Genomic DNA, 25,458 nt, shown 5'->3' with positions numbered 1-25,458 from the left:
AATTAAACACGCCCCTTTTTCTTGTTTTGTGCACCAAAACAGCACATCACAAGGAGTTTATATGTACATTCAAAACTTTATTCATGGGTTACAGTGTTGTAGAAAGCTTTTTCCCCTTCTAAGCCAATGATTTGAATAGATACTGAAGGAAAATGTCACAGAAAGAGCTTTCTCTGCTCCCTACTGACCACAGACACTCACTTCAGAGTATCCACAAATCAGCACAACACCAGATTTTAGAGCTAAGGTAATTCTATACAGGAACATAATGAGCAGTGTGCACTGTGACATAACTGCACAATGTTTGAATCGTTTAATGGCTGTCTCATACAATGCATTTTACAACAGTTCACAATTTCCTTCAAAATCATGGCACTTTCAAAATAACTTAAAAGGTCATTTCAAAAGACCCCATGGCATGAACTCATTACATTAATATTTCATTATTTACCCATCCCTTCCTACCTGTTCTGGCCTATAAGGTGCTAGGACATACTTCAGTGAAACAATAAAAGAGGGGAAAAGGTGAGGTGTTTCTGTCCCAAAATGTGTTCGTGAATATCACAGACACTGGGGGAGTACAAAGAAGGGAAAATAGGACAAAAATCACATAAAAATGGTGGCTATTTCTGAAGCAAATTCCCACCACTCCATACCTCCTTTCCCTAATCCCGGCCCCATACCAAATCCCGACATGGAATAAAATTTAATGAGGCAAAAAGGGTGCAGACCCTTAAAAAAATGCAGAGTGCGTAGAACGCTAACAAACCAAAACGTGGGCTAATATTACACTTCATAATACAATACATACATCTTTTTCCAGCCCCATGCAACCATTTAAGTGTGCGTGGCATGGTCCAAAAGAAAGAAAAAGCACACTTCGATTAAAGCATGTCCCTGTGACAATGTAGCCAAGCAGATTTTTTCACTTATTTAAAATGTGATCACAAGAAGACAATAAAATGTACAATCCAGCTAAAATCTCTACATGAGAGAGAGGTCAAAGTCTGTGTTTGGATCCAGAAACCGTCTCTCTGTTAAAATTTCCATGCACTACATAGATACAGCTAGCTTCTGCCTTATTTCAATACATATTACACATAAAATAAAAACATTCATTTCTTATCTTTTTTTTTTTTTTACCTTTTACTTTTTTTTTTTAGATGTGTGGGTTTTTTGTTTTTGTTTTTTTTACAGAAAAAAAAAACCTGAATGGAAAGTTTATTGATGAGTACATTATTCTGCATCTGGTTGTTTGCGGTTGGAGCCTCATGTGCCAAACACAGCACCGCATCATCTGACTGCCAAGGAAAACGGAAGGAAGGAGGGAGAAAGAGGAAGGAAATGTGCAAACAAAAGAGGAGACGTAAGTGCTTAAAGAAATTTCTGGAGGGGAACAAAAATGGTCACGAAAAAAAACAAAAAAAAAACTGGATGGATTAGAGAATCATGGGTAAGTTAGAAGGAAAGCATGCATGGTTAAAGAACACAGAGCTTCATTCACCACACAGTGCTGTGACGGACAAGCATGTGAGCGCACAGATGGACCATCATACTGACAGATGGCTGGATGGGCAGCAATGATACACCACTTTTCTGTGCAAAACGATTGAGCGCTCATTCGATTGGATGAAATGGTCAGGTGATGGAAGCCACTCTCATCTCCATGGTGACAGAGCTGACCAATAGTGTGTATGAGGGATCAGTCTGCATTCTCTGTCCTGATGCAGTGGGGTGATGGTGCTGATGGTGTTGGTGAGGGGGAGTGCAGGGATCTGAAGTGGTTCTTTAGTTCTGCATCTGCTCGAAGAACTTGTAGGTGGGGTTCTCGTAGCCGTTCTGCTGCATTTTAGTGAGATGGCGTTCCTCAGGGGTCACTGCTGCGTCAACCTGAGATAAAAAATATATGGTGGTCATTAAATGCGTTTTTTTTTTTCATTACTTACTAGCAGTGTTATTCTGGTATTTTTATCTTAAAGTAGTACTATTAAAGCATTTATTAATATTATGAACTAGCCTTTATTTTTATATTTTCAAGTTTTATTTTAATTTTAGTAATTTTTTTATAGTATTTTTTATTATTATTAAGCTTTAATTTTTTTTTTTAACATTTTAATTTTTTATTTTAAGTTTAAGTTTTTTCAACTAATATTTATATTTTATTTTATTTCAAGTTTATTTCAATTAATGAAAATGATTTTTAATAGTTTTAGGTGTTTTGATATGAATTTCCATGACCTTTCCAGTCCTTGAATGAATTTTCCATGAATTTTCCAGTCCTTCGTGATTAATGGATAATAGGGGTGTGACAATACACAGCTCATGAGACGAGATGATACACAATATTGGGTTCATGAGAACGGGACGAGACAATATTTTAACACTATTTTTAAGAAATCTTCAATGATGAAATATATTACTGTAAAAATAGTCTTTTTAATTTGATTATTTTGGTAATAAAGTAATTGGTCGATTATTTTGACAATAAATCAAGTAATTGGATTTTTTTTTTGTGGCAATAAAAATAGGTGAACAAGCCTTTAATATATAAAAATTGGTTAAAATAAAGTATCAAAAGCAAGTAATCATATGGTTCTATTGAACAACACTGTTAAAATACATAAGGTAATATACATAATATAAACATAGTCATCTTTTGTACATTATGTACTATAACAAATGCCTGAAGAGGGCGCCAACAGTCCGGTGATTGTTGTTGTTATACTTTACAGCACAGGTGTCAAACACAAGGGGCCTCATTTATAAAGCGTGCGTACGCACAGATTTGATCTTAGAGTGTGCGTACGCTTAAATCCACGCCAACACTCATATTTATAAAATATTTGACGTGGAAAAGTGCTTAGCGCCACATCAGGGTCTGAGCAGACGTACACACTTGGTTTTTGGAAATCTAAGCTATTCTTGTTGTGCGCCAAGGATTTGGATGATGACTGTTGATCTTTTATATGTAAATGACATTAATTAGGTGTCCTTTAAAACGTGGAGAACTGAAAGCATTCAGCTGTGCGCAAGTTCAAGATTATTTGCGATTTATAGATTTCACATCTGAAAGAGAGGTGTACACTCGTTTTCTGTGTGTACGTTTATTCTATGAATCGCATGTACGCAAATCTGAGAAATGATCATAAGATCAAATGTAGGACGGTTTCTGCGCAACATTTTATAAATGAGGCCCAAGGCCTGCGGGCCAAATACGGCCCACAAAGGTGTCCAATCCGGCCCAGGGGATGATTTAAACAATAATTAAGCATGGTCCACCGGCCATAAATCCGAAGGGTTATTAGTTTTATTTTGGCCAATATCTATTCTGGACTTGCAAACAAACTGCTTCGTAATATTTCCACACAAATGACAATTTGGGAAATGATTGCAAAGTCTATAAACAGGACATTAACACAGCCACATGCTGAATACGGACACAAAGAGAAGAACACAGACGCGCCAGAGCAAATACTGTACCAGCCCAAGCTCACTGTTTGTGAAATATAGGAAGAACAATATAAATATTGAATTGAGTTTTATATGAATGTAATTTAGAAGGGAACTGTCTTCAGAAAAGTTTCACTGCTTTGTGTACAGCGGTAACCAAGGAAACGCTATATCACTGCTGTTCCACAAGCGCCACCTACTGTCAGAGAGTGAATTAGCATTTTCATTCAGTCTGTCTGATATTTTTGTTTTGTGCAGGTGTCTTATGTAGCATATCACAAAGCTATAAAGTCAGAACGTGCTGTTTTTTTCTGTAAATCTTGAAATTATACAATCTAATTTAAATCAAAAACAACTGCTTATGCAGTGGTGCCTGTATACCAAATGGCTACACATATTTTTTGTTTAAGGCCAGTTTGACCTGTTATAGAACAAATAAACAACAAATAAATAAAAAAATAAGAAAAAATTGGCAAGCAAAATTTGCTTCAAAAAAAAAAAAAAAAAAAAAAAATTGGAATTGGCCATAAAAAAACAATAATAAAAAATATTAAATAAAACATTATTTTAAAAAATGTCTTTTCGCAGTAAAAACAAATGCAGTTTTCAAAGAGTGTGTTTTTTTCCCTTGCAAATTAATGTGTAGTTTGTATGGTTAATATTAATGTAACTGTCAGCTCACTAAGGTTTAAAAAAAAAAATCGGCCCGCACATGGTTACATTTTTTCCCATCCTGCCCTCAACCTAAATCGATTTTGACACCCTGGCTTTACAGCATGATCAAATCCGCTTGATCTTTAATATTTGGCCACTTCTTTACGATAGAAATGCTACAGCCACTGTAATTTCTTGAACAATAACATGTGGACACCAAAACATGCAAACTCAGGGTGAGGATATAAACTTTTATTTTGAAATCGCGATGAACAACAATTCAGTGCAACACTTCGCTATGAAACACGAAGAGCATCAGACTTTATATGCATTCTCAAACGCATGTTACTGGATTACCCCTAGTGGTTAAGGATTTTTAAAAGTTCATAATGTAAGTTTAAGGAGGAGCTTGTTCATATAATCCTTCCAATCAAGCTTCAATCAATATATAAGCAGTAACCTTTCTCCGATGACATTTCTCCATTTTAGGCCTAAATTTGTCATCCTATGTATTACACAGGGGGAAATCTGAAAAAATACATAGGATGACAAATACAGGCCTAAAGCTGGAGAAGGGGAGGAAGAGGGATGCTGGAGAAATGTCATTAGAGGTATTTTTGCCGTATTGTTGCCATAGCTCCACAATCCTTTCCTCCATTGCATAATTCCACATAGCAACACCAATACTATCGTTTTTCTTTCCTTTCGCCATGTTTGAAAGCTGTGTACGGAAGAGCTTCTGTGCTCCTATTGGTCAAACTCACATTAAACATGCTAGTCTTTCTGTCCTGAAGTCGTGAAGCTTCGTAGACGTGGTGTCGGGTGTCGCCCACTATGACACACTATATGAGATAAAACGATCGATTCTTACGTTCTGACGCCCACTGTCATTTACGAATCACCACGACACCCTATGTCAAATGGATTGTGCCAAAATCAGGCTTATTTTGTGTAGTCTGAACCTGGCAAAAGAGCTCGACTTCAATTCAAGCTCGAATTTTCAATTATGGACTGCACACCAAATCTATTTACCCCTTTTTCTCTCTGATTATATGAACAAGTAAACTCAAGAAATAATTTTAAAAAACACTGCACTCAAAAAGAGCTATTTCTAGCTAATAAAATATTTTAGCGCAGGCAGCAGAAATTTTTTAAAGACATTTCTATTAATTTCCATGACATTTCCAAGTTTGCAAATCACAAAATGGCGATGGAAAGATATTTAAACATGTTTCTCACCTCAATAACTCCATGGTGAATGGAAGTGTACTGCTTCTTTCTTAGCATAACAAGGGTGATTACGATGACAGTAGCGATGACAACTCCACCCACCATCAGCCCAATGATAGCTCCCTTATTAGAGCCCATGTCTTCAGCAAGGAACATCTGTTTCAACACAAACACATCAATTACTTTTTGCATGTGAAATATTAAATACATATATTTAAATACATATTTTGTCTGCATGTATGTGTCTAGCGAAATATTTGTTAATTGTTGTACCAGTCTCTTGTCACGAACATCATAACCAGCATTGTGCCTTTCCTCAATATCCAGCCGAACCTTTGGAATCTCTGAAAAATATACATGTATGAATATATTCATTAGATATGTGGTATTAAAGTCAAGTCAAGTCACCTTTATTTATATAGCGTTTTATACAATACAGATTGTTTCAATGCAGCTTTTCGGTGATAAACAGGAAAATAATGATCAATGACACAAACTTCATCAAATATGAGACAAATTCAAATTCTGCTGCAAAGCAGTTCTACGAAGTGTTGCTATATCAACTGAATATGTTGATTACAAAGCAACTAAACAAACCAGTTGCTGTAAATAAGCACACACTTACCGGGTCTCGTAGGCAGACCCCTATCTGGAATTGGACGGGCATCTACGGGTTCAACTGAACAAGACAAACAAAAGCTGTTCAGTCTCTTTTAAATCCATTGTTTGTTGATTATTTACACTACCGTTCAAAAGTTTTGGTTCAGTAAGATTTTTAAATGTTTTTAAAGAAATCTCTTCTGCTCACCAAGGCTGCATTTGTTTGATCAAAAATACAGTAAAAACAGTAATCTTGTGAAATATTATTACAATTTAAAAGAACTGTTTTCTATTTTAATATATTTTAAAATGTAATTTATTCCTGTGATGGAAAAGCTGAATTTTCAGCATCATTATTCCAGTCTTCAGTGTCACATGATCCTTCAGAAATCATTGTAATATGCTAATTTGGCACTCAAGAAACATTTCTTATTATTATCAATGTTGGAAATGGTTGTGTTGCTTAATATTTTTATTGTGGAAATCATGATACATTTAAAAAAAACAATTACTGACCCCAAACTTTTGAACGGCAGTGTATAGTTGTATATGATTGGTTACCTGATATCTGTTTATAATTATCATGAAAATGGGCCTTTTAAAGTTTTGCAGTTCAGTTCTATCATTGACTGTGCTTATGTTTACCATGGTTGTCAGTGTTGGCCTGGTTGAAGCTTTCGGGGTGGATGAAGCCCAGGCCGTCCTGCTCTGGTGGCAGTATGTCCAGGGTGGTGGTGCTGTCAGGCAGGTCCGGCATCAGGGCGTCGTTCCCGTAGCTAACCATCATCTTACTCTGGAGAGATGACAGCTGTTGGGTGACTTCCGCCTGGTCATGCTGAACCAGCAGGGCTGGAGAAAGTTTCAGTAGACCCCAGTTTGAAACTTGTTCCCTAAATTATATGTGAACAGCGAACTCAACACTAAATAAAGCACTTCACACTCACCCACTTGGTCCTGGATTTCATTAGCCACTTGTGGCACCTTGTAGAGGTACCCCAGGGATTGGTTCATGCGTTCCTCAATCACACGCAGATGGGTCATCACCTATGAGCACAAGGGGTCAAACTGAAGTTTGAAGTGTTTACATATTTTATATCTAAAGAACTACTTGACATAAGCTTACAAATGGTCGAATCTGGGACGCCTTCTTCGGATCCATCTCCCGCACATGCTCAAAGTGTTTGAGAGTGTGCTGCCTGTCTTTCTGCTCTGCTCGTATGTACTTCTTCAACAGATTGAGAACCTGTCGAGGCTGTATGAGATGGGACACAGGAGAAAACAGGTTTTTCTTCTTTAGTTGTTTCCATTTATCCATTACTCAGATATTAGATTAGAAGATATGAGACATACTGGCAAAGAAATTATACAAATTACTATTGTAAACACATCTATGAAAAATATAATGTGCATATTGTTGTGTGCGTATACCCGAGGCTGGTCAGATTGAAGGGCGCTAAGGTAGCTTTCCAGAGCCTGACGGCGACGGTCGTTCAGCAGAGCTTCCACTCGTGCCATGTGGGTTTCGACCAGCTGCTGTCTCTCTCCTGCCGCTTCTTTCTCCAACGCCTCCACCTTCTCCTGGAAGCGCTATAGAAACAAGAATAGGCATGAAGCCAGAAGCCCTTTATTAATCCCGAAGAATAAAAAGCCATGCCTTTTAATCCCCTTGAAAATCCCCGCTACGCTTTAATGGGAAATGTATGCTGTACTACTAAATCTGAATGCACTTGGACCGCAACCCCGCTAAGTGCTTTTATATAACAGGTTCACAAACCACTGCATTATATGAACAATAAACTATGTTTACTTTCTGCCGTTCACTGCTTATGAATCATCAGCCAACATATCCCATTCACATTTAATAAGGTTACCTGAATTATGGTCTTCTTATCAGCACGAGGAAGATTCTTTGCTTGTCTCTCTGCCTCCTCCCATTCTCTCATTACCTGAAGAAAGATAAGAGAGATGGAAAAACAGGGAAATAGCATCACTAGGTGAATTCTTAACACTTAGTAACTAAAAAATGTTTTTGGACATGTACAATGGTAAAATCTATTGACATGTACAACGGTATCTTTAACCATTCTTAACCAATCTTTTACCATTTAAATCATTGATACATTTTCATGAATCACTTCACACACCATTTCACTGAACTGAATCAAAACTGCTTTAAATGTTTTAGTAAAATATATATGTAGGTAAAGATTGCTATGTAATACTATCTACTGTTGTGCGTATTAATGTAAATAAATAAATATATATCTTGTTTTTAACTACATTTTTAAAGTTTTTTCTGCATTAAACATTGTAAATGTACAATGTTTGGGTGAAATAATGGTTCCTATGATGAAAAAAAAAAAAAAAAATCACCCTTTTAAAGGGTTAGTTCACCCAAAAATGTCATTACACACCCGTACTTCGTTCATCTTTGGAACACAAATTAAGATATTTTTGATAAAGTCTGATGGCTCAGTGAGGCCTGAATTAACAGCAAGTTAATTAACATTTTCAATGCCCAGAAAGCTACTAAACAGTTCATGTGAGTACAGTGGTTCAACCTTAATGTTATGAAGCGACGAGAATACTTTTTACGCCAAAAAAAAACAAAACAAAAAAAACAAACAAACAAAAAAAAACAACTTTATTCAACAATATCTAGTGATAGGTGATTTCAAAACACCACTTCAAGCAGCTTCGAAGCTTTACGAATCTTTTGTTTCAAATCAGTGGTTCGGAGCGCGTATCTAACTGCAAAAGTCACGTGATTTCAGTAAACGAGGCTTCGTTACGTGACAAGTGTTTTGAAATTTCAATGGTTCACCACTGGGGGCAGTTTGATACGTGCTCCGAACAAGCGAACCACACGAGTCCTGAAAAGTGAAGCCAAAGCGTCTCGATCGCCCTCTCGTTGTATTCCAGTGGGACGTGAGACAAACTAAACAATTAAATTACACTTCAAATATTTTTTTTCCAAAAACAATTTCTGTCATATTAGGCAGTTTTTATGACGCTGGCGTATTCTCGTTGCTTCATAACATTAAGTTTGAACCACTGTAGTCACATGAACTGTTTTAAATATGTCTTTAGCAGCTTTCTGGGCATCTTAAAATGTTAATTATCTTGCTAGCAATGGAGGCCTCACTGAGCTACCGGATTTTATCAAAAATATCTTAATTTGTGTTCCGAAGATGAACGAAGGTCTTACGGGTGTGGAACGACATGAGGGTGAGTAATTAATGACAGAATTTTCATTTTTGGGTAAACTAACCCTTTATGTTATACACAGACATTAAGATACACACACACACACACACACACACACACACACACACACACATCACAGTTTTTGTAAGAGAACTTTGCCTCAATGCTGTAACTGCACTGCACATATAACTGCACTATACCACTCTACTCAGGTTCTCACCTCTGACATTTTCTCTCTGTGTTTGGCCTCCAGGCTCTCCTTTGCTTTCTGGAAGCGTGTGTGCTCATTCATATCTCCTGGAGCTTCCAGGTAACGATCCACCGCATCAGCAGGGCTCGGGGCCATGGTTGGCACTAGAGAGAGTGAGACGCCTTGTTCAGTGAGTGTCAAAAACAGATAAATGTGAGCCAGAGAATCTTCCTTACAGCAATGAGAGTGAAGACTCCTGGGAAAGAACAGCTAGTTCAGATGCAGGTTCAAATATGTTAGCAAAGACAGAAACATTTGTGTGAGATTGCTATTGCCAAAAGTTGCTACACTGCATGTTTTAGGTGCGCTCAGAGAGTTAAAAGAGTTTTCATGCTGGAAAATCATCCAGTATGATAGATCTGTGTATATACAATGACCCCGAAAAAGTGTTTTGACACTTTTAAAAAATAAATAAATGTCAGTGCATTAAGTAGAAAATATCAAATATGAGGCATGTGCACACAAATTATACTAGACTTCGTCGCAGAACTTTGTAATAATTGGCATCAATTAATAATGCAAAATAAGACCAGGAATTTAAAAAATATTAAAAGAGTAAACAGTTTTCAATTTCATAGAGACATGCAGACATGTTCCAATAAGTATACAATACTTTTGTCTTAATTTTGAACAGTTTGTCTATTGTTTTACCATTTTTAAAAATTTTTTTAAGTGTGCTTGAGCTACCTTTCTTTAAAATAAATGCTATTAGGTTTAAAAATGTATAATGCGGTGACATTTTTAATTGTGGAATAAGTGTCCAAACACTTTTTTGTGCCGCTGTATGTGTGTGGGGGTGTGAGAGCTGTATTTCTAAGTGTGTATTCTGCAGCAGCTCCTGTGAGGCTGCTGTGACACTTTCTGACAGCGAGCATGCGGGAACAGCCAAACTGGCTGTGAGGAATATGCCCTGTCAGAATGAGGGCTGCTCCGCTGTCACTTTCCCACAGAGTCCAGCATTGTGCTTAACCGAGTGGAAACCGCCCACTGAACCACTGCCGCAGACTGGTCTGACCAGAGGCCGACTACAGCTCCATCACTGGCCCACACACAGAGATAAACACAAACGGAGAGAGAGAGTGGGGGAGGTACATTCAGAAGTGCAGTGTTCAGCAGGTTAAGAAATCCACTCAGTGACATGCAGGTACTGTCAACAAACATTCACGCTATCAAATATGTCAGTATCTACTCAAAATCTGTAGTGGCTGAATCTCAAACACACACACACACAGGTTTGTTTTGCTATCAAAGTTAGGACATTCCATAGGCGTAATGGTTTTTATACTGTACAAACTGTACGTTCTCTCCCCCTACACTACAATACCCCTATCCCTAAACCTACCAATCACATTTTTACATTTTTAATAAAACATTGTTTAGTATGTTTCTAAAGATATTTTAAATATGAGGACTCATGAAATGTCCTCATATTTCATGTTTACGTCGTAATACCATTGTAATACCCATGTCATTATACAAATTTGTGTCCTCATAATCACAAAAATGCACGGACACACACACATAAAAACACTGTAGTGTTTGAAAATATTTCCCATCATAAAGAATGATTGAATAAATAAATAAACAAATAAATAAATAAATAATCCTAAGAACATATTAAATAAAAAAATAAAATAGATTTTATTAGAACTAAATTTTCTCTATTTATTTAAATTACATTTTTAAAATTGGTCTTTAAATACTACTATTTTTTTTGTGCATGAATCAAATTACACAGGTTGCACTGTTTGTTTATGCATGCAGCTAGTGAAGACAATACAATAAAAAGACAAGGTATTGTATGAACAAAATCTAATATCACACTATAAGTAATGTTAAATCACATCAATAATATATATATATATATATTACGATTTAGTTACTTTTGCTGGAATTTCCAGAGGAGGGAATATCAGAGTGTCTGTTTACACTAAGTGCAAATAGCCTCCCTTGTTGGCAAACACTATTTACACTAGCTTCGCCCACCAATGTCTGGTTGGGCCACTGACGTTTTAAAAAAGACGCACAGGATTCAATGTATTCAGTGGTGCAACAGTAGCAAGTAAGGCTAACAAACCTGGCTTTTATTAAGCGAGATTGACACCTTTTGCTGAGTTCGCATTTATTTTCAATAAAAATGAAAATAATGTTCTAAAAGTGGAAATAAACTGCAAACTGCGTTTAATCATATTAAAAGTGTTTATTGGGTAGGGTTAGGGGAAGGTGTAGGGAGGGTTTTTATTCTCCCAATAAGGCAGCATCCATTTAATAATTTTAATAAATATAATCATTTACACTATGATATTATTGCATCCTGTTTAATGTACAAAAATACTGAGGTGCAAATAGTATCTGCCAATATATAGCATCTAATTACTATTTACTCTTATTGCAAAGAACTGATACTTTTACATGGTGTAAACAGAATCTATCACTATTTTCACCTGGTGTAATAGCATATCGCTAAGAAAATGCTGCTATTGTCACTTAGTGTAAATAGCATCTACAGCTATTTGCACTCAGTGTAAATAGCATCTATCGCTAAGAAAATATGCTATTTTGACTTAGTGTAAATAGCATCTACAGCTATTTGCACTTAGTGTAAATAGCATCTATCGCTAAGAAAATATGCTATTTTCACTTAGTGTAAATAGCATCTTAATTGCACTGCTGCCAAGAAATATTTATATATTAAATAGCTATGCATGTACGCCCATTTATGGATAATTCAGTCAAATAAATACTTAAAAAATATCAATTTGACTATGTCCTTTTTTAATTTGGAACTTGATGCACAAAACTTAAGATATGTATGATAAGACTTTCATTAGTGCCCAAACAGCTTCATATTATGCAACACTTGTGTTAAAACTTAAGTTTCATCAGAAAAAGATCAAAACAGAAAAACTAGCAAGCATCACGCCATTCAGCCCTTTACCCAGTGTTTTAATTTATCATTTACAATCTGGATTTGAATATCACAAATATATTATTTATTTTACCATGGTGCTGTAGATTCAGGAAAGGCAGATGGAGAGTTTAAGAAAAGTTCCAGTGTGCTCAGAGAAGACAGCAGGAGGTTAAACTAAAGGAACTAAGCGCTCTGCCTGTACAGTCACCTCACAGAGACCTGTAATCCATGCGGGCTAAAGCATCCAGCCATCTGCTGAGCTTGTGAGTTTAGCACGAATGAAGCGAAGAAAGTGAGAAAGAGACGATGTGCTGGTTAGCAGAGAGATGAACTTCCTCTCAGGAGACGTCTGGACTTACACACACTGCTGCTGCAGACAGCCATGCAGTACTCCTCTGATTCAAAGTTATTGCGGTTGCCCCCGCAGCCCCCAAAGATGAAGGGGGCGCATCGGCCAGTCTCCACCACAAAATACCAGCGAGGCAACCTGGAGTGGCATGGCCCCGACCGAGCAGGGGCCCAGCACACCGCTAATGGAGAAGAGACACTCTTTGATTTGTTTAAATGTTCATATGCAACATTTTGCTCAAGTTTTGCCTATCCTGTGTATTCTAGGAACTGCACAAAGATCATTCAAACATGTCTTGTAAAGGTGTCTTTTTTACATTTGGATACTGAAATGTACCACTGAAATGTACAATGTCAACATATGGACACATATACATACACAAATCTCACCTCGCACAACCTCCTCTATAGACTCTGTTGTGGTAGTCGTAGTGGTTGTCATTGCAACGTTGGAGGTCTGCTCGCTGGTGTCTTGTTCGTCGGTTGTGTCTTCATTATCATCTTCCTCATCTTCATCATCTTCACCATCACCATCTTCATCGTTGTCCCATACTTCCTCTTCCTCATTGTTGATATCCTCATCATCCTCAGTCACAGCAGGCTCAGGTTTGGTTGGGGCCTGTTCTCTCAGTACGCTGTGATGCAAAAATGGATAAAGATCATGGCATATGCATGTCTGAGACTACAATGAAAATGTGGGATTCAAAATATAATTTAAACCAGCAAATGAAAAGATTTTTAGCAGTGTGAAAATTGTAAAACAAGGAATTATACAATATGAACATGACATATTTAAGATTCTGCACTATTTCTTGGTGACTAATCAAAAAAGAAAGTTTGTGACATTGGTCATGTGAACTCCTTTGTACAGAGATCAGATGTTTTTCCTCAATTAAAGCACAAATATCATATATGGCAAAAAAAATCTGATATATTCATACATTTATTTTAAAATACACAAAAAGGGCCAAAAATATACAGTTAAAAAAATCATTCTGCATCGGAATGGTACGAAACTTGTTATGTGTACACACACAAACATACAAAATCATGGACATGATTCAAAAAGGTTAAATGGTCCTGGAAAAAAATAGTCACACTTGTACCGTTTGCTGTCAAAAATTCCCACAATGTAAACAAATGGTAAGCGAATTTTATCTAGTGAGTGTTTGGTACTGCGCCCAAACAAAATCTTACTGAAAGCTTATTTTTTGAGATATCAACCTCAAATTTGGAATATATTTAGAACTTGGAACTTATTTAGATTTATGGCTCTGATTTTCTCACAGTTTTAGAGTAAAACATGTTTTAGAAAATATATATTTCATATAAAATTTAAAAATAGTATTTTTATGCATTTTTCATAATAATAAACAAACTTTTTACTTTCTTATTTTATTTTATTTTATTTTAACTTTTTTCACATCAGCAATAATCTACCATGTGTCTTCTTTAAAAAAAGGACCAAACTTAAGTTTGTGTTTCAAAGCATTCAAGATTTACGAGTTTAAGTTGAAAATTTCATTTTCAGGTCTATGCTCAAAAAGTGATTAAAGTAATAAATTGACCTATTGAACTATTCCATAAATATAATTTAGTACCATAAAATCCCCAAAAATACAAATATTAAATAAAAAAACATTATTGAACTAAAATATAGTACATTCATTTAATTGAAAATTTTTTTTTTTCCATGTGTTACGTACATTTTGCAATATATTTTGCCACTAGAAAATTTAACAAAATACATTTTCAATTTGAAAATATTTAGTGCTTTATTATATTATCACTTTTGATCAGTATTTTGACCCCAAAATATATTTTTTGCCATAGGGGATGCTTTTCATCTTTCTCAAATCATGCTGGAGAACATAATAATCAGGTTTTACACAAAGTTCATGCAGCCTGTGTGCTGCTGTCATGAAAGCAAATGGTGGATGTAATAAATTACAAAAATATTATTATTATTTGTTTTTTCATTTATTTTATTTTTTTATGCTGATATAATTTGTAAATAAACATTTTCACTAGTGGTCTCAGAACGAAGTGTCAATAATACTACTTGTGTTTGTGTACCTGCTGTCGGTATACTCGGCCTCTGCGCCGCCCCACCACACATCTGAGTTGGCCTCCTCCTGCTCCTCGCTGTCTAACTCCTTCTGCTCCTCCATGGGGCAGCACACAAACTCTACACCACGGAAACGGTCGATGCCACACGGCAGCAGCATGCCGTAGTCATGGAGATTCATGGAACGATCACCGCAGGACTGCAGAGGGGCAGCCACAGGGAACGTGTGAGCGAGAACGAAAGCGAGAGAGGTATAAGGTGCTGAGTCATCATAGAGCTATAAGCAGAATGCTGTTGTGGGTTAGATAGAGATTAATTATACATCCTATTCAATCATAATCTGCCTGCATCATTATCCAACATGGATAGACATGTTTAGCATGTGTTGTTTTACAAAAAAAATAAGATTAACAAAAAATTTTGCACAAAAAATGCATTTTCGGGGATATCATTTTATATTAAACATAAGTAGCAAATATATATACAAGTCATAGCATATATTTCTTTTCAGATGGGGATCCACTAAAGTAGGAACTGGATCCAGTTCTGGAGGTGCCTGATCTGTATCCCGCTTTTTCTGGCACAAATTACAGCTGCGTATGGTTTTATAACTTTGTGAAAGAGTACACAATTAAATATCATGTGGTGTGGCCTCTGACCTCTTTGGCCACCGTGTGCCAGTGCAGATGACTCTCGCACATGTCCATTCGCTCCTGGTGCAGGAACTTGCACTTGTCTGGGACGAGAAGGGCATCGCTTACAAACTCCCCAACTAAAAAAAACAAAAACAAACATTTGCTCACCAGGTGCTCAAATTGATTTCTGCTGATATGTAACTTGCAGGGTAAAATATCCTGAGCAAATGTTTTGTTTTGATGAATCTCATCTTATCTGATGAGGAAGGATGATAGGAAATCACACAACAGCCACGCTAAAAGAATTAGTTTAATGTCTCACAAATCCAGGTTAATACCCCAGGAGTGGCAGAGTACTCATGTAATCATCACACTGAAAGATAGTTTAATGTAAACATGCATATGTACCCAAGCAGCGGTAGGGGACCACAATGTGCGTGTGACTGCGGCACTGGTGGCGACCCATTTTGCACCAGTTCTGGATGCTGACGGGCTGGTTGGCCTCAACTACGTTAGTGATCTGGAGGTCTGGGTATACCTGTGGGAGTCAAGACAAGGTACAAATTACCAATTCTTGTTGAGGTTAACAGAAAAGCCATTGGCAATCAATTTTACTTGCATAATCTGACCTATTTCCAAGTGAAATAGGCTATTCAATGAGAAAAAAAGGAAGAAGGATCTTGTTTTTATTCATTGGTAAGTGATTGGTGGTGAAAAGAAGGTGGTACATATCAGAATGTAGAAAAATTAGAGGGGTTGGTGACATCATCTAAAACAAAATGTCGTTTCAGAGGTGTAAAAATACATTTTAATGAAAGATTGAAAAAACACAAATATCTTTTTTTTCTTATTTTCTTGGAATAACTAAATAACTGTGATTAAAAAAAAAAAAATTAAATCACTCCCCCCCCTATATATATATTTGTGGCAATAGCCAACAATACATTGTATGGGTCAAAATTATCGATTTTTCTTTTATGCCAAAAATCATTAGGATATTAAGTAAAGATCATGTTCCATGAAGATATTTTGTAAATTTCCTACCGTAAATGCATCAAAAATGTATTTTTGTGAGTGGATATGCAATGCTAAGGACTTCATTTGGACAACTTTAAAGGCGATTTACTTAATATTTTGATTTTTTTGCACCCTCAGATTCCACATTTTCAAATAGGCCTAGTTGTATCTCGGCCAAATATTGTCCTGTCCTAACAAACCATACATCAATGGAAAACTTATTTATTCAGCTTTCAGATTATGTATAAATCTCAATCAATCAATTTCAAATTGACCTTTATGACTAGTTTTGTGGTCCAGGGTCACATATTTTGTGGCAAAATTTCTCTTTGCACAACAAGACCAAGAATGTGTAAAAAGGGTCAGTTTAGATTTTAAATATTTGTGACTCAATTTTCAGTATATATTTAATAAAATAACCATTTGATTTCAAATATTTGTATGTATTATGTACTCTCATTTGCAAACATACACTACCATTCAAAGGTTTGGAGTCGGTAAGGTTTTTTAATGTTTTTGAAAGAAGTGTCTTATGCTCACCAAGGCTGTATTTATTCGATCAAAAACAGTAATATTGTGAAATATTATTACAAAATTTAAAATTCTATTTTAATATATTTTTGGCAGTCATTACTCCAGTCTTCAGTGTCACATGATCCTTCAGAAATCATTCTAATATGCTGATTTGGTGCTCAAGAGACATTTATTTTTATGTTGAAAACTGTTTTGCTGCTTAATATTTTTATGGAAACTGTGAAACATTTTTCAGGATTCTGTTTTCAGAAGAACAGCATTTATTTGAAATAGAAATCTTTTACAACATTTGAAATGTCTTTACTGTCACTTTTGATCAATTTAATGCATCCTTGCTGAATAAAGTATTAATTTCTTTAAAAAGATTTCTTACTGAACCCAAACCTTTGAAAAGTAGAGTATATTGGCATTACATTGGCTATTGTCCACATTGCTACCCAAATAAAAATAAGAGCATCAGCCATTGACAAACTCATACCAGTTGACCACTAAATAGAACTTGGCATGCTTATGTAATGCTCAGAAGCCCCACTGGCTATTAATTACTGTGATTGTCATTATATAATTGACTTTAATTACTAAAGTAATCACGATACAATAATCTTTTACAAAGCTATTGACAACTAACACTGACACAGCAGCAGAACTCATTCCACTTGCTCGTTTCGTTTTATATCTTTCCTCTCTCATTACCTCTTGGCAGTACTGAAGGATGCCCTCTTTGGTGCCGATGCAGCTCTTGGTGCCAGTTGGATCCGACTCCCACTTGCCACTCTGGACGTTGATATGCATGTTGAGTTTCCCACAGAACATGGCCACCTGGGGCTCCGCCAACAAGCCCACTGAGTCATCCGATGGCACCTGCCAACAGCACAATCAGCAGGAACATGAGGAACCATTATCACATAAGCCTATGATCTTCAGATGTCTTCATGTGGGGATTCACTCAGCAAATATTGATCTATACGATCAACTGTGATTAACTTGATTAAGTAAGCACCATATCATTTAATTAATTCAATTACAGAGACAGGATGACAATGTAAAGATGAAAAACTGCAAACGTATGGGGAAGTACAAAGATTCAACAATTCATCAAATAGTTGCTGTGCTTATGAGCGTCTGATAGATATAGATAACAGCAGGTTTGCGCATCTAGTTAAAGCACTATACATTACAATGTCTACGAAACATGCTCTATGAGGTTCACTGAGACAGGGACATCAATATTGTTTGACTTACAGATACAAGGAAATTACTTTGAATCTACATACAAACACGTTAGGCGAACAATATTGCACCAAATATTGTCCAAACAGAGAGTCGACTGGATAATCACTTTCATATTGAACAATGTTGGGTTTTGAGTTGTCAGAATGCACTGCGGTGTGAATAAATTATGTAGCGACTGTTATCAGGTTATTGCTGTACGGTTTGATGGCTTTATTTATGCTGTTGTTGCTGTTTTTGTTGTCCCTGCTAGCAGTGTTCAAATTATACCAAAGCTTTTAGCGGGTAAGCAAGTTTATAAAACATCTCCTGGTATTCAATAAAATATTGAATACTATATAAATATATGTATATACTGTATATACACTACCATTCAAAAATCTGCGTCTGTTAGATTTTTTTAATGCATCCTTGTTGAATAAACACTTTTCACAATTTCTTTAAAAAACACTTACGTAATCTTACCCAAACTTTTAAATGGTATTGTATACAGTGGGTACGGAAAGTATTCAGACCCCCTTAAATTTCTCACTCTTTGTTATAATGCAGCCATTTGCTAAAATCATTTAAGTTCATTTTTTTTCCTCATTAATGTACACACAGCACCCCATATTGACAGAAAAACACAGAATTGTTGACATTTTTGCAGATTTATTAAAAAAGAAAAACTGAAATATCACATGGTCCTAAGTATTCAGACCCTTTGCTCAGTATTTAGTAGAAGCACCCTTTTGATCTAATACAGCCATGAGTCTTTTTGGGAAAGATGCAACAAGTTTTTCACACCTGGATTTGGGGATCCTCTGCCATTCCTCCTTGCAGATCCTCTCCAGTTCTGTCAGGTTGGATGGTAAACGTTGGTGGACAGCCATTTTTAGGTCTCTCCAGAGATGCTCAATTGGGTTTAAGTCAGGGCTCTGCTGGGCCATTCAAGAACAGTCACCGAGTTGTTGTGAAGCCATTTCTTCGTTATTTTAGCTGTGTGCTTAGGGTCATTGTCTTGTTGGAAGATAAACCTTTGGCCCAGTCTGAGGTCCTGAGCACTCTGGAGAAGGTTTTCGTCCAGGATATCCCTGTACTTGGCCGCATTCATCTTTCCCTCGATTGCAACCAGTCGTCCTGTCCCTGCAGCTAAAAAACACCCCACAGCATGATGCTGCCACCACCATGCTTCACTGTTGGGACTGTATTGGACAGGTGATGAGCAGTGCCTGGTTTTCTCCACATATACTGCTTAGAATTAAGGCCAAAAAGTTCTATCTTGGTCTCATCAGACCAGAGAATCTTATTTCTCACCATCTTGGAGTCCTCCATGCGGGCTTTCATGTGTCTTGCACTGAGGAGAGGCTTCCGTCGGGCCCCTCTGCCATAAAGCCCCGACTGGTGGAGGGCTGCAGTGATGGTTGACTTTCTACAACTTTCTCCCATCTCCCGACTGCATCTCTGGAGCTCAGCCACAGTGATCTTTGGGTTCTTCTTTACCTCTCTCACCAAGGCTCTTCTCCCCCGATAGCTCAGTTTGGTCGGACAGCCAGCTCTAGGAAGGGTTCTGGTCGTCCCAAACGTCTTCCATTTAAGGATTATGGAGGCCACTGTGCTCTTAGGAACCTTAAGTGCAGCAGAAATTTTTTTGTAACCTTGGCCAGATCTGTGCCTTGCCACAATTCTGTCTCTGAGCTCTTCAGGCAGTTCCTTTGACCTCATGATTCTCATTTGCTCTGACATGCACTGTGAGCTGTAAGGTCTTATATAGACAGGTGTGTGGCTTTCCTAATCAAGTCCAATCAGTATAATCAAACACAGCTGGACTCAAATGAAGGTGTAGAACCATCTCAAGGATGATCAGAAGAAATGGACAGCACCTGAGTTAAATATATGAGTGTCACAGCAAAAGGGTCTGAATACTTAGGACCATGTGATATTTCAGTTTTTCTTTTTTAATAAATCTGCAAAAATGTCAACAATTCTGTGTTTTTCTGTCAATATGGGGTGCTGTGTGTACATTAATGAGGGAAAAAAAATGAACTTAAATGATTTTAGCAAATGGCTGCAATATAACAAAGAGTGAAAAATTTAAGGGGGTCTGAATACTTTCCGCACCCACTGTATATTTCTCTTCATTTCCATCATAGAAATATATAATGACTATATTTATGGTCTCACTCGTTATATGAACACTATAGGTTTATGTGTTGAGGGTCTATATTTGTGTGTTATTAAAAAGTGAATAAACAAAATAATTTCACTTTTTGCAAAAAACTATAAAGTTAGAGTTCTGAGAGTTCAATATAATAACAGAAGATAAAAGATTTAGAAAACGATTTAGTGAAAACTCTCTATATCTGACAAAAGCTTGTAAACAAACAATTTATTATAGAGCCACAATTCCAGTTATGTAATATACAATATAAAACATTATTGCCTATTCGGTTGAGGGTTAAGTCTAATCTCTTGAAGTGGGTGGAAAGATATTTAAAAATAAGATAGAAAGGGAGAGATAAAGCATGAGTTTGAGGTAAAAGAGTTTTTGAGGTCCTGAAAATGACTGGAAGGAAAACATATTTGTAGAAGACATTCAATTTATAGTAAGTTAAAGAGAGAATAATGGCGGTCCTCTTTTGTGTGTCTTTGGCCTGGCCTCGACCCAGTGAGTCACAAAGGTCCCTTACAACCAGACCCACCCTGTCTGCTCAACTGAGCGTGAGGGATTATGGGACTGTTGTGTTTTCCCCCTTTTGTCCAGGGTAACAAACAGTGGAAGTGCTGCTGCAGCCAGCTGTCTGAAATATGCATCTGCCTCATTAAGCCAACAGAGATAGATAGAAAGATAGATAGATAGATAGATAGACTCTGTCATGTAATGTTTTTTTAACAAATGGCTTGGTGGTTATAGTGCAATAAACCATCTCTATGCTGTAGGGCAATTTAAACAGAATACTGTAATTACGCTGGCCGCAGTACAGTAGTTAGCTCTTTAGGAAAACCATTGTGTTTTAGACACAAAATGGTCTTAACTACTGCAATAAGCTGCACAATTTCAGCTATAGATCGGTTTACATGAGATCATTACCATCAATGCATGATAAAAGAAATGCGTTAACACTGACACAGCCACTGAGCCACTTGTGAAAGCAAATCATCTGCGTATATCAGTCTCCCAAAATAGTGTCTCAGTCAGGTTGTCATAGCAGTTCAGGATCCACATTAGTGCAAAATGAAATGTGCAGCTTTCAACAGCCATTCAGCTCTGGTTTAATTTTCAAGGCTGTCAAAATCAATGAGGTAGTTTTTGTGCCACTCAAAAACATAATCTAAAACGGACCATGTTTACATGTTCCACTGACATTTCCCAGTCAAACAAAGGAAGCCCTTTTTCAGATGGAGGCTAACCGAAAACAGATTTACCAATTATAAGCAAACTAAGCAAGGGACCTTTCAGGCAAAACAGCTTGTTCACGGTTATGGTGACCAGTAAAGAGGTGACAACACAAACTCTCAGAGCTTGTTTTGGCACACTACCTACAAATGACACTTTTTAATGAAAAAGCTTGAGGGTCTTATTTCTTTTAAGTCCTTATATACTTTGCACTCTGACTGGTACAAGGGGTCAATTTTTAAATGGAATTTGTAACGGTACTTTTCAGTTCACAACTTAAATTGTCATTTGACATGCCTACAAAACAAAAATCCACACTAATTTAATCAACTTTGAAAACCCAATAAAATCAATATAACTGAAATGAATTTAGTCAATGTTTAGAAACACAGCAGCAGGTGACCTCTGAGCTAACACACATGGAATAATACCCACAAACTTGATTTTAAACCGTTGTTGTGAAATAATTGTGACATGTGAATCAATAATAATGTGAAAAACATACCAATCTTAACAGAAAGAGCTTGAGTAGTGTCTCAGTTAACAATTTTTGGTTCCCAGAACCTAAAAAGAAGTGTTCCTAGAACGTTAGGAAACACAATAACCAGAGGGGAACCATATTCTAACATTAGGTAACCTCATCAAACTCTGTTTTAGTAGCTTTGTAACTGAAATTTTATGATTCATTTTTGAATAATGTTGAAATATTTGTAATGAGTCACACCCCCAAAGCCTCCCCATTATTTGCACCATGATATTGGTATACCATATTTTAAGAGAACTCTAACAACACCACCACATCTTCATATTGACCTATATTACAGAAAATCTATGTAGAATAAAATATCTCTATATGTGTAAACCGACACAATAGGTGTCAATAAAGACTTATAAACTCCACCATAAAAATAATCTGTGTATGCAAAGAACATGTCGTGCAGATGCGTGTCTGTTTAACCGTGTCTGTTTGTGGGAGTGAGAAAGTTTATCCATCCATAGCAGATTTTGCCTTTACGCCGTTTGGATAAAAAAAAATGAAACGCCGCAGTTCACGGACGCCATCTTGCTTCTGTCAACTAACATCATTTTGTAGGCCTAATATTCCTCACAAAATCTCTCCACCATGAACAAGTCCTACATCATTTACGCATTTCAACAATCATGCCTACATAACAAAGCAAATTCCTTCATAAAACACTTGTATGAATAATAGATGCGCAAAAGGCGCCGCAGAGGAATGAGCGTTGTCCTCTGATGCTCGAATGGTTAAGGAGGGCCGCCGGATTGCTGCCACAGCATTTATTCGCCCAAAATAGAGCTCTGCAATCTTGCAAATCAGTCAAAGGTTTTATATTTCTTTTTTTTTTCTGTCGTGTATATAAAATGTGCTAATTGCAGGTGGTGAGAGAATGCGTTCTTTAACACATGTCCCCTTGATAAAGAGCTGTCAGTCACTGATGTTTACATGATTCCACCAGCCGCATCTGCATGACAAGTGTTCATATTCCTCCGGTCCACATTTATTTTCTCTAACATAAAAACACATTACGGATACATCAGCATAAAATCGCCATATCAGCGTTTTCCACTGTGCAATTCTGTATTATAGCATGTTTCAATGCCACGTTTCGACTTCGAATGCGAGGCTAATGTTTTATATGAAGGTGTGCAAATGACCCCCAAACATTAAAACCATGTTGTCCTATAAGCTACTAAAGATGCCAGAATGATGCGCGTCTTTGTGTATCACGTTCACGCGCTACAGTTCGCCCGCTATGCCTAATATTAGTGCAAACCTGCCTGCACCAGGAGCCTCCACCCAACACTTTTTAATTGATTTAAAACACCAACGGACAAGAAAACCAACTGCATGAGAGAAAAGTATGATCATGCTTGAATACGCAACTGACAATCACGCAGCGCTCAAAATGTCTGTCTGCATCCGTGTCATGCTCTAGCTGTGCGTTTTTTCCCCTTCGCTCCCAGGCCGTCCTTTAAAGTATGGAGGAGAATCAAGCTCCCTCTCCATTACACAATCCCCATTCTTACCTCGATGGCGAGCGAAAAAGCCGTTAGCATTAACAGCAGGAATACCGTACGGTCCATATCCATGGCCGTGTTCCCAAGCGCAGCACGTCCTGATGGATAAATGTCCTGAGCGGATCAGGGTTTTTCTGTCGCGATTTTCTGCTCCGTGTTCCCTTATCGTCTATGCTGCTTGTGCTTTGTGAGAATGCGCGACAGCACACAGCTGCTCCAGTGAAAGTCAGCTGACCACACGTCTGGAGAGTGTGGAAGAGAACGGAGTTAAAGAATGAAGGTGGTCAATGAGGAAACCGCACAATTTGACCGATACATCAAAACACTAGAATTAATGAACACCAAAGCAGGCACAATAGTAAAGTTGAATTTCGTCTATAGCATCATATTGGTGTAACGTTTCGGCTAGAAGTAACAGAAATAAGCAAAGCCACTAAATGATTTTATTTAGTTTTTGTAGCCTCAAAACCACTTCCAAATGAGGTCAAAGAAAAGGCTTGGAAGTCTTACAATTGTATATTTTCACGTTTCAGGTTAGATTACAAGTTACTACTCAACGTGCTCTAAAATGTTACTTTCGCGGAAAGAACTCGACACCCTACCTTGAAAAAATACTATAGTAATTTATAGTAGCCTAAATACTATAGTGTTTTTGAACCATATAAATTGTAGTATACTGTATATAGTATTTACAACACTTTGATAATGAATGCTGCAGCATACTGTAGTATTAACTATGAACTGATAAACTGTAATAAATACTGTAGTATAGGCTACTTTAGATTTTACTACAGTAAGCTGTAGTGTAGTGAAGGGTTGGATTCTGGAATCCACTGCCGCTTCAATATATATCTTTTGAGTGATTTATAATCAAGTTATTAATCAACATTTATCTTTCTAAATATTAAATTATTTGAATGACTTCTTCAATGTATGCTAAAACATTTATTTTCCTTTTCATCCTCAAACACTACAATGATAAATATTTTCTGTACCTCTCCCTGAGAAAATAGGTTAAGCTCGGGCCAACTTCAACTTTGAAGAAGTTGTGACTCATGTGTATCTTTGTATGTGCCTTAAGTGTTCTGTGCAGATCCTTTAGTGGAACTGATGGACAACTGGTATTCTGCTTGAGACCTGCAGACGCCTTGTCATGATCTAGAAGGACATCCTGTGCCTAAATCCAGGGCGTCAGAAGCGTGATGGATGGAGACATGCTTCTAACTATCGGTCCATGTGTGGAAAATTACTAATTTTGTCTATTTTTCTTAGCCAATCAGAATCGTTTAACCTAAAGAATGACATATAGTGGACTGTTAGAGTATAATTGCTGTGGAAATGTGAATGTACGCAGAGCGGCGAACTCCTTGTGAGACTTGATGCTGGGTTCTACTGATGAAACTGCAAACTATTCTTCAGCAAAATTGTCTTCAATTAATTTTTTTAAACTCTGACTCTGTGTCTTCATTCATCATATCTGGTCTTTTGGGTCTTTAACTGTAAAATACCCCTAAAGTAGCCTATTGTAGTATAATATACCATATAGTTGTAAAAAACTTACAGTACAGTATTGAGTAAAGTAATTTGTTTATATTACTATAGAATTACCACAACAAATGAATTCAAGTACTTTACTATAGTATGGTTCAAAAACGCTATAGTATTTGGTATAAATTACTAGGCTATAGAATTTTTTTCATGTGGAGCATGTAAAAATGGTCATTGAGCCAAAGAAACAAAAATGATGACTTTTATGCACTGCACAGTAGATATAATTGTTTTTAAATTAAATGTAATAAGAAAAGTAATAAAATTATGTGGATACATTAATTGTTTCCAGAGCTCAGATGGCCATTGTATATTCAAAATTAGCATATGTAATGTATGCATAATGTCTTGCTTGTAGAA

General features: G+C 36.8%; 1 protein-coding gene across 2 annotated transcripts; it reads right to left on the bottom strand.

Moving 5' to 3' along the window:
* Positions 1–56: 56 nt before the first annotated feature.
* Positions 57–23,799, bottom strand: appb (amyloid beta (A4) precursor protein b). 2 transcript variants are annotated; one of them, XM_051905573.1, is made up of 17 exons: positions 23,560–23,799; positions 17,598–17,765; positions 15,762–15,891; positions 15,378–15,490; positions 14,727–14,917; positions 13,041–13,285; positions 12,662–12,832; positions 9,362–9,495; positions 7,806–7,880; positions 7,363–7,521; positions 7,058–7,186; positions 6,879–6,978; positions 6,580–6,783; positions 5,960–6,013; positions 5,608–5,678; positions 5,344–5,490; positions 57–1,890 (listed from the first exon to the last, which is right to left on the bottom strand). In XM_051905573.1, the coding sequence occupies exons 1-17, from the start codon at positions 23,620–23,622 to the stop codon at positions 1,789–1,791; spliced, it is 2,256 nt and encodes a 751-aa protein (XP_051761533.1). In that variant the 5' UTR covers positions 23,623–23,799; the 3' UTR covers positions 57–1,788. The 2 variants fall into 2 exon arrangements, with proteins under 2 accessions (XP_051761533.1, XP_051761534.1); XM_051905574.1 differs by lacking the exon at positions 12,662–12,832.
* Between the last annotated feature and the right edge of the window lie 1,659 nt (positions 23,800–25,458).

This window comes from Ctenopharyngodon idella, chromosome 9, assembly GCF_019924925.1.
Source record: "Ctenopharyngodon idella isolate HZGC_01 chromosome 9, HZGC01, whole genome shotgun sequence".
In the NCBI taxonomy this organism is placed as follows: Eukaryota; Metazoa; Chordata; class Actinopteri; order Cypriniformes; family Xenocyprididae; genus Ctenopharyngodon; species Ctenopharyngodon idella.
The sequence above is the reverse complement of the archived record's forward strand: the minus strand, read 5'-3'. Positions and strand labels throughout refer to the sequence as shown.